Raw genomic sequence first — 10,652 nt, forward strand, 5'->3', positions numbered from 1 at the left:
CTGAGCGCGCTGATTCGAATCACGGCTCAGCCGCCGATATTTTCTCCCCCTCCACTAGACCTTGAGTGGTGGTCTGGACGCTAGTCATTCGGATGAGACGATAAACCGAGGTTCCGTGTGCAGCACGCACTTAGCGCACGTAAAAGAACCCAGGGCAACAAAAGGGTTGTTCCTGGCAAAATTCTGTAGAAAAATCCACGTCAATAGAAAAAACAAATAAAACTGCACGCAGGAAAAATACACACACACACACACACACACACACACACAAAAAAAAAAGAAAAAAAGGGTGGCGCTGTAGTATAGCGACGCGCTCTCCCTGGGGAGAGCAGCCCGAATTTCACACAGAGAAATCTGTTGTGATAAAAAGAAATACAAAATACAAATACAAATACAAAATATGCATACAGTAACATCAAAACAAATGTCAGTCCGAACAAATTAGGATTTTAATGAAGTCTTTTTTCTGCATAGTCTTTAAGTCTTAAGTCACGTAGAACACATAGACAAAACTATACATGCATATTGTCTCAGCGTTGGAGTACGAAAGGAAATCGTACCGAAGCCAGGGGTATTCAATAGCGAATAATAAACAAGTAAGAAAAATGGGGGAAAGAAAACTCCAAGAAAGACAGAAAAGAGCAAATGTATTTACACAGGAGAGGTGCCGTCAAATGGCTTAACCCCTTGACTGGTGCTGAGCAATGTGCTGGTCAGTGAAGGACCCTCCCCTCGCTGAGACTGACCTACAGTCAGAACATTAGTAACCATCCTTTACATCCACTTCTTCATCCTGGGATGATATTACTTTGCTTCAACAAAATCAATGACACCACTTAAAAGTGCACAAAAAGTAGTGTTTTAGTTACACTTCAGATTCATGCTCCACCTGTCTCATTTCACCAATCTTTCGGCAGGCTGATAAAAAACTGCAACATTGAAAGGTCAGTTGGACCACGCATGGGACTGAAATTAAAGGGAAAATACTCTAATATGCAAAGATCGTCTACAGAGGAAAGGATTGACATGTCCTCCAAATCGACGACAGATTCACAAAACCATGTGACCACTGTGTCATGCCACTGTTGGTGATAACCTTTATATTACCGTGGGAGAGATAACCGCGTTGTCTGGTTTTCGCTTCAGTTTGTCCACTGCTTCGCACGGTGTCCGAGTCAGGGACACACAGGACACAGACCAGAGCTCCGCGGAAGCCATCACCGCCGCTTCAGGATGTGGGCCGTCAGTACCACCAGCACCTTGTTTCTGGCAGTCTTCTGGGCTGGCCTCACAGGTAGGCATGGCCGCGACATAGCTGATGTTAGTGGATAGCCTCTTTTTTTTTCTCCATAATACTGTACAGAACGTTCTTCCATAAGGATCGACATCACTTGGCGATCCCTTCATAGATATTTGCTTTTCGCGCGCAGGCACACATACAAACAAGCACAACACACACATACACAAACTACATATACACACATGTAAACAACAACAACAACAACAACAACAACACACACACACACACACACACACACACACACACACACACACACACACACACAAGGCATAGAGAAAAAGGCACCCTTTATCATACACACGCACGTCAGTCAAAGAACTTAATTTCGCTTGTGCACGTAAGCATAAAGCAGACATCGTGTGGGTAGATTTTCAATCTGTCACACGCATCACTGGGAAACATGAGGAATTCAGTTTCTCAAGGAGTTGTCACTGCGTTCGGAGAAACCCACATTCGCCACACCACATCTGCAAGGCAGATGCCTGATCAGCAGCATAACCCAACGCACTTAGTCAGGCCTATTTCTGTGCCAATCAGAACGGATTTCTTCTACTAAATTTCGCCAGAGGACAACACTTATTTTGCCATGGATTCTTATCCAGTGTGTCAAGTGCGTGCTGCACACGGGACCTCGGTTTATCGTCTCATCCGAATGACTAGACGCTCAGTTTGATTTTCCAGTCAAACTTGTGAACAGGGGGAGACTGGGGAACGAACCTACACCCTCAGGAGCAGTGTATTGGCAGAAAAGCGTCTTAACCATTCTGCCACTTTCTCTACATGGACAAGCATCAGAATACCTTAAACGCGCCATCATGGGTTCTTTACAATCGTTATTAGATGTTAAAGGTCTCATAGCCTTTTACGGCGATCCGTGAATTCATATCTACGTGCTCGGCATAGGAAGGTGGGTCCCAGTCCTCTCCTTCCGCCTCTTTAACCTTCCCCAGCCGTAGTCAGATACCCATTCACACCTGGGTGGAGTGAGGAAAATCGGAGAAAGTCCTTTCCCAAGGACACAACACCATGCCGAAACGGGGCCTAAGACCTGTGAATACTGGATCAGAAGGAAGCCAATGCCTAACCGGTTTTGCCACGGCACCTCCAGCACTCAGGATCTATAATGTGTTGGGGAGAATTTCATGAACAAATATGTATAAAAAGAGTTACGTATTGTTATATCGGGTGTCCCCAAAAAGTGAACCGCTTTTTGACAAGTATTTTCTCAGTGATAGAGAAACCGAATTCATTGAAAATGTTCACACAGTAACCTTAGGGTATCATCTTCAAAATATCTAAAAGTTCAGACGCAAATTATGCGAGTATTGTCAAACTCAAAACAGCATGTCAAAAAATCCAGTATCAGAGGAAAACTCTTATTTCAGTTTATGCTCAATGTGGCCTCCATCTTCCTCCACGACTGAACGAAGCCGTTTCTTCCAAGCAGAAATGATTTTACGTATTTCTTCCACCGATATCTCATCCCATGACATAATTATCCTGTTCTTTAACGCCTGCTCGGTCAATTTGTCTCTCACTCCCCGGTGAGCTTTCTCCCTCAGAGAGTCCCATATGGCATAACCCATTGGGTTACAGTCAGGACTTTGTGGAGGCCATTCATCCTTCTTGATGACTTCTGGTGTAGCCTCCTCCAGATGGGCCTGGGTCACCCTACTTGTGTGTGAAGGAGCCTCATCTTGCTGAAACACGTAATTGTTTCTGGGATAAGACGCCTACAATCCGGGAGAAGATTGTCATCCAATCACTGAATGTAGCTTTCACTATTAACCTTGGCTCTATCAGTGTCAATAAAATGAATGTTTGTTTTTCCTTTTCGGTTTTTCTATCACTGAGAAAATACTAGTCAAATAGCGGTTCACTTTTTTTGGGGGGGACACCCGATATATTACATTGCGTTGCATTGTATTGTACTGTATTGTATTGTACTGGAGACATATTTTCAAGAGACTACCAAAGACTATGAAAGAACAGAAACCGGACGACAAACTTTCACGATGCGGAAGTTGGATGGTGGCCTTGTTGAGTGTCCTGTGAACGTAGAACAGGCTGCTGTACCCACTGAGGAAACTTCTTTTGATTATATGCCTTTTTGAAATTTTCATCTTGTCTTGTTATTCTCATCGTGACTGTACATCCTTATACCATCTGCAGTTTTATGTCATCTTAGATGTGTCCATATAACAAAAAAAATCAAATTTATGATACGCAATGCGATTTTTATCAATCCATTTCCATCATAGATAGAAAAACAGATGATGTTGTATAAGTCAAGGAAGTTTAGTTGCTGCTTTTTTCCTGGTCAGATGCCTGCTTATCTTGCGTTGACAGATAATGTTTATTCATGTTCAATGGCTATGTCCGCGACCATGACAATCACAAACTAAACAGGTATGGACAGACACCAGTATCAGTGACTGACTGCATGACATCACAGTTGGTTGGTTCTGTTCATACATTTCGCGATCAGCTTCTGTTTTATGATGACTTACTGATGTTTACACCCACACTGACCAGGCAGGTGCTGCAATGAACAGACTCCAGTATCACTGAATGCAGTGGTTTGGCTGGTTGGCTCTTTTTACACCGTTCGTGATTGGCTACTGTTTTATGATGAATTATGGACGTGTCCATGACCATGAATAACCCCCTCTCCCCCCCCCCCCCCCCTCACCCCCGCACTGACCAGGTAGGCAGACACTGCAATGGACAGATTCCAGTATCGATGAATGTACTGGGTTGGTTGGTTGGTTCTTTTACACAGTTCGATCGTGACCGCCGGGCTGCTGTTTTATGATGCCCGATGGGCGTGTCCATGACCATGAATAACCCCCTCCTCTTCCCCCGGCCACTGATTTATGATGACTCTTGGATGTTTTCCATGACCACGAACAACCCAGGCACTACAGAGGCGCTGCAGTGGACGACAACGAGCAACGTGCACCAGATGGAGACGTGTTCCGGAGATAACTTCACCTTCCCCTGGACCTTCCGGCTGGACCCCGGGGAGGAGCTGGAGGACATCAAGTGGCTCCACACCCCCGACCACTCCCCCTCCGCCAACCCCGACCTGGTGGCCAACTACATCTACGGTCACTTCATCGCCATGCCCCCCTTCAACGACCGCCTCGTCTACCTGGGAAACGGGACCCTTGTGCTGAACCGCATGGCGCCGGTGGAGGCGGGCAAGTACATCGTGGAGGTGGTCACCACGCACCACGGGGGCAACGGCTACTCTTCCGCGCGCCAACAGGTGCACGTGGATGTCGTGGGTAAGACGCTTTAATTGATTAATACAGGCGCAGAGATGCCCCAACCCCCTGTCAAGTGCTTGTAGGAACAATCAGTAAATTTGGAAGGAACATTTAAAAAAAAATTGAATTTGGCAGAGATGCTAACAATCCCTGTCAAATGTTTGTAGGAACAATCAGGAAATTTGGTAGGAATGTTTTGAATTTTGTAGGAACACTCGGACTCCGTGCCACATCGGCAAACGTACATTTTATATGCCAAGGCATACAAACACATGGGCCAACCTGCAGCTGCTATGAATAAGTTGATTGGTCCACTCAATGCTGTTTCAATGTAAACACGCAGGCGATTAGCTGAGCATCATCACATGAGACCAAGGTTCGTGATGACTGCCCTGGCCTCTTGATCGATAGATCCAGAAATACGGCGAAAACAGTCGGCATCTCTGCAATCGTCTGTGTGTGTGTGTGTGTGTGTGTGGAGGGAAAAGTTTGGGGGAGGGGTGTTTGGGGGCGGGGGAGGAGGGGGCCTTGGTTCTCGAAGTGTTGCAAATTTTCCAGTATGACGTATTTAAGGGCACTACGTCAAAAACAACACGTCTTACACTGCTGACGAAGCCATTGGGCGAAAATTTGAGTGTGAAATGGAAAAAAAGGGGGCAGTCATTTTCTGGAGGGGGGGATTGGGGTAAGGGGGTGGGGGGTTCCGTCATTTTTTTGTTGTCATTGAAAACATTTTCACTGAGCGGTGCCAGCATCTCCAGGCTATATATCTTGTGTTATATGATGATGGAGTCTCCCGTCGGACCGACGGATGAGTAGGCAGGCAGGCTTATCTGTCGGTGTGTGTCCTCATATGGGAGAAGAGGCCGATTCTGGATGCGCAGCACTTCCAACAGGTGTTGCAAGGGAAAACGTCTCCAGAAGTTGAGCCCTGCTTCCTTCGCTCACGCTTCTCCTTAATGGCCAGCGTTCTCTTGTTTTCAAGCGTCTTTATGCCACTAGAGCACAGCATCCTCCAGCGAGAGCGGTCAAGGGCATCAGTTTCCCAGGAAGCGATGTCTAACTATACCATGTGTTATATCTATCTCTATAACACACACACACTCACATATTGGCAGCGATGTGAATGAATGGGGGGCTATTAGTCTGATTACCATACTATTTCAGTCAGCTGTTAGTGGTTTCAGTGCACTGCAGTTAAAATTACCATTATATATTTTAATACCATTTATAAAACAAGATACTTTTGCTGTTTATTTTACCAGTGACATTATGACTGTGGTAATGTGCTGAACTGTATCATGACAGGTCTGTTGTACTCCACTGTATTGCATTGTATTTTTTTAGGTATTGTATCGTATTACTTTTTATCACAACAGATTCCTGTGGGTGAAATAAAGGAATAATCTTGATGCAGTTCTTGATGTGGAATCATGAGCACACATTATAGTGTTACAGCTGTTACTGCTGATGCACACAACACCAATTCATTCTTGATAAGTTTACTTTCTCCTCTTCTTCCTTTCCACAACTGGTGTTTTAAAAACAAATTACCGTTTCCAACAGAATCTCCAACCATAGTGACCAAGGCTCTATCAGTGGGCATGGAGAAGGAGGCAGTGTATGACTACACCTCGGGAGACTGGCATGTGGTGCTGTCGTGTGGACAGGTTCTGTCACAGAACCAGTCTCTACCCAACGTCACGTGGAAGGTAAACAACCAGACACTGTGTGGTCTACAGGTCATGGTCAGAAATGACACAGAACTGGAGACAGGATTAAATCACACTGTCAGGTCAAATATGTGTGACTTACTGAGTAATGCCCTTTAAAAAAAACTGCATTAGAATCCTTGACAGTACATTGTTACATGCACACACACACACACACACACACACACACACATGCATGACCCCCCCCCCCCCCCCACACACACACACACACACACACCCCACACACAGTTTACTCCCAACAACAGTAGACCTAAATCAGATACTCAGATGAAAATCAGCACATTACACATGATGCTGAAATCAGTGAGCAGTTCCCTTGCTTGCATAACATGTGAAGGATACTGAAGCTTTCATTTTTCAACTACATGAAAAAAAAGTTGAAATTATCTCTCATATTTTAGACAATTCCATCCTTTCATCAGGGAACAAGATATGTTAAATACATCAGGCCTATGTATGGTATTCAGAGGAACATGCATCAGAAATGCAACGAACTGTGATCAGAGTATGATTTAATATAAAATAGACAGCCAAGGCTCAAATAAAATCTAATAATATTGTGATGACTATTGCTGTGAAGGCTACCTCTGAGCTTTTAAAATCAGCCAGAAACAGTATAGAGATTACAACTTATTACAATACATCAGCAACCACAATAAAAAAAATTCACATTGGGATCAATGTTGGCTTTTACTGGCTTACAGCGTTTTTACAGTGGTTCTTATAATCATCTAGCATGCAACTTCTGCTTCATGTAGAGACTGAAAAACAACCCCATACGCCCCTCCCACCAACCCCCCCCCCCTCCCCCAAAAGGCCACAATGCAAAACCACTCCCCAGTTCAGAATCAGATCAGTGCTGGCCTATGTAGTGTATTAACACTCAATCTTCTTCTTCTCCAAACCATCTATCCAACCATGCATCTTCTGTCATGTAGAAATGCTGTCCGGGTCAGAGGTGAACAGTTCCTACAACAACAACGTATTACCACTCATACTTCTTCTTCTTCCCCCATCTATCAAACCTAGTAACCATGCGTCTTTTGTCTTGTGTAGACCCCATCTGGGTCAGAGGTGAACAGTTCCTACAGCAACATCAACACTCATTCTTCTTCTTATCATAACCGTGCGTCTTCTTTCTGGTGTAGCCCCCGTCCGGGTCAGAGGTGAGCAGTTCCTACAGCAACATCAACACTCATTCTTCTTATCATCATAACCGTGCGTCTTCTTTCTGGTGTAGACGCCGTCCGGGTCAGAGGTGAGCAGTTCCTACAGCAACAACGGAACATTCTACCTGGTGGTGCCCAACCCTGTGCCGGCAGGGACCTACACGTGTCACGTGCCCATCAACCCCAGTGCCGCCGTCTGCCTGCCCAGCAACAGCAGCCTGGAGACTGAGGCCTCACTGGTGATGGATGGAGACATGGCCGGCCTGGCACTGCTGAGAGCCCGGCAGGAGACGCTGTTGGGGCAGAACCAGCAGCTGTCCCGACTGCTGGCCCTGACCCAGGGACAGCAGGCCCTCACAGACACCATGCTCTCCCACGCGCGACAAGAGCTCAACGTTGCCATGGACATGGTGTCCAATGCCACATGGGAACTGGCTGGGATGAAGCAAGAACTGAGCAAGGTTCAACAGCACGTCAGTGACATGCAGCGAGAGCTGGCTGCTGTGCAGGGCTGTTGCAATGCCGACAACACAAGTTCTGCAGACAGTGGGAAAACCATGGCAGCGATGACAGAGACAAATCGGGAATTACTGGAGACCAAAGACAAACTCGCTGTTGTCATGGGAGACCTGACCAAAGTACAAAGAGAACTTGGCGATGTGAGAAGATGTTGTGGAACAAAAGACACATTCACGACAGACACCACATTCCAGAAGGGACCCCAGACCTCCTACTCCCCTCCTGAAGACAAGACAAGCAGTTCCCATGAATCAACGAGCAGCATGTGGAATGAGATGACCAGTGCTGAGCCTGCATCTTTTGTCACCAAACAGAATTTTGCCCAAATCACACAGGAGCTAACCAGCTTCCAAAGCCAGGCTGATAAAAGCTGGCAGGACCTCAGTGAACACATCAATGTGGTGGAGATGTCACTGAAGCAGTATAAGGGTAAGGAATGTTGTCAAGTTAAAGGAAAATGAAACATGCCCATGAAGTTTAATTGAATTTTGCAAGCTTGGTAGGTATAAAAATGTATAATTTATGTGTGAACATAAGTAAAACTCATGATTAATAACCTTGCCAGACAAATAGAAATGAGTAGATGTGCCAAATGGCATATGCTCCATGTGACAAAAAAATAAATCTTGTAATTTTAGTTTTATGACAAGAGAAGTGTGGCCTTCATCATGCAGACTTTATCATGTCATTTAATCATGACCAAAGATTTATTCACCAACACAGAGTATATATATATATATATATTTTTTTTTTTTTCCCCCATTCTTCCCAGACATTTTATTTTAGTGAAAGCAATTCTTCCTCCACTGCTGCTGTATTCCACACACATACTGTAGGATAAAAACAACTACAACATTTTGCGTCTGTAACTGCATAAGTGAAATGAACTTAGCTGAAGTGCCCTAAGTTCACACAAACATCTTTTTCTAACCCTTTTAAATGCAGTTCATTGTATTTCATATTTCACCAGATGAAACCAGCAAAACAGTTGCCTTCCACGCACAGGCGTCTCAGCAGCAGTACAGCGACAAGGACCACATCCTGTTCGACGAAGAGGTTTTCCTCAACGACGGCAACGCTTTCAACAAGTACTCTGGAGAGTTTGTCGTCCCGGTCAGTGGCACCTATGTCCTCCTGGCCTCCACCAGTGCCAGCAGAATGCAGGGAGCCACCTGCGATGCCGACCTGGTGGTGGATGGCCGCGCCGTGGCCAGAATGCTGGGAAGGTACAGTGATGGCGACACGCAGGTCACAGGTCACGCTGTGTTGCATCTTCACCAGGGTCAGAGAGTGTGGGTGAGGAGTATCGGTGCCACTGCCATTGACATCCGCTCTCTGTTCAGCGGCTTTCTGCTGAAAGCTGACTTGTAGACCTCGCTGTTAAGAAGATTCTAAAATCTTCAAAGAAAAGCTTGCGTTCGCAGCTTTCTGGACCCATACACTTTGCTGTTAGGTAGTTTCTCAAATCTTTAAAGAATAATTTGCTTTGACATTGAAAATGCACAAAACTCAAAAAACAAAAAGGCCAAAGATGACAAGCTGAAAGGACTGCTTTTTTTGTGTGTGTGTTTTTTGTTTGTTTTTTTAAAGGAAACTGGCCTCATTAGTAACTGTGCTAAAACTGAATTGTAGATATCAGACCAAGAACTTTTTTTTTCTTAATGAGAACAAATAAGGTTCAAGGACTTTTAAGAATAATGAAGATCACTGATTCTAGACAGAAATCTCTTGAAATTTTCTGTCTTTTAAAAAGAAATTTTAAAACAGGTCCACCACATCCCCCACTAATACAAAAATACTGAATGAACTGTTGTTTTCATGATGATGAATGATGATCTTTTTTTTTAATGTGTTTTTTGTCAAAAACTGTCTGATAAAACATGATAATCAGATGTAAAGCTTATAAAACATCAGTTTAACAAATGGGTTACACCATAATTGAAATCATCAATGAGATGCCCATCACTTGTGATTCAGCCAGCAGTGGCTCTCGATAGCCCTTGACATGACAGATCATCAACACTCATCTTTCCATGTGGCCACACAGGAAGGTCAAGGTCGTCAGGTTCCCTGTATAATACAGACTCTAAATCTGTGATTGGGGGCTTGATTATTGTGTTGATATTACAAGTCAATGCTCTTTATGTAAATTGTCTCATGAATACTTAGAAATAATCCTGATAAGTTTTGTTTTAAACAAATTGTGTCCTCATAAATCGTTTCCTGCTCTCTTAAAAGTGGGTTAATAAACTGATTAAAATGATGCAGTTACATTAACAGATGATGAAATACTCTTTTTCTAATACTAGCATCTAAATAACTGACCAATATCTTGAGAGAAATCATTCATGTACATCACCTGATTTTGTCTAATTTGATCATCTGTACATTTTGTTGTTATGGCCAAAAACATCAATGAATTAAAACTGAATGATTTTTCAGTTTCCTTTTGTTTGTACGTTCACATGCTGGCACAACTTGTATAACAGTGATCAAAGCCACAGCCACATATTTACAGGATTCACAAAAAGTTCAGGTCCGCTTAGGAACTGGCAGTTTTCTTCTTGGGTGCATCATGTAATGATGTCAAATTTTCAACATGCATGGTGTATGCAGCCACTGTCATGAGTACCTCTCACATACAGAGGTCACTCTTTCA

At 44.2% G+C, this 10,652-nt stretch overlaps 2 protein-coding genes across 2 annotated transcripts; both read left to right on the plus strand.

Moving 5' to 3' along the window:
* Window positions 1–7,144: 7,144 nt before the first annotated feature.
* Window positions 7,145–8,469, plus strand: LOC143298532 (uncharacterized). The gene has a single exon (XM_076611394.1). It carries the CDS (start codon window positions 7,717–7,719, stop codon window positions 8,452–8,454), a length of 738 nt encoding a protein of 245 aa, XP_076467509.1. The 5' UTR covers window positions 7,145–7,716; the 3' UTR covers window positions 8,455–8,469.
* Window positions 8,470–8,927: 458 nt separating this feature from the next.
* Window positions 8,928–10,462, plus strand: LOC143298534 (uncharacterized). Its single transcript, XM_076611397.1, has one exon. It carries the CDS (start codon window positions 8,933–8,935, stop codon window positions 9,362–9,364), a length of 432 nt encoding a protein of 143 aa, XP_076467512.1. The 5' UTR covers window positions 8,928–8,932; the 3' UTR covers window positions 9,365–10,462.
* Window positions 10,463–10,652: the final 190 nt, after the last annotated feature.

This window comes from Babylonia areolata, chromosome 24 (assembly GCF_041734735.1).
Source record: "Babylonia areolata isolate BAREFJ2019XMU chromosome 24, ASM4173473v1, whole genome shotgun sequence".
Lineage (NCBI taxonomy): Eukaryota > Metazoa > Mollusca > Gastropoda > Neogastropoda > Buccinidae > Babylonia > Babylonia areolata.

What these genes read in the sequence shown, in the direction of transcription:
- LOC143298534 (XM_076611397.1), top strand. Translation starts at nt 8,933, where the DNA reads ATGCAGTTCATTGTATTTCATATTTCACCAGATGAAACCAGCAAAACA.
- LOC143298532 (XM_076611394.1), top strand. Translation starts at nt 7,717, where the DNA reads ATGGATGGAGACATGGCCGGCCTGGCACTGCTGAGAGCCCGGCAGGAG.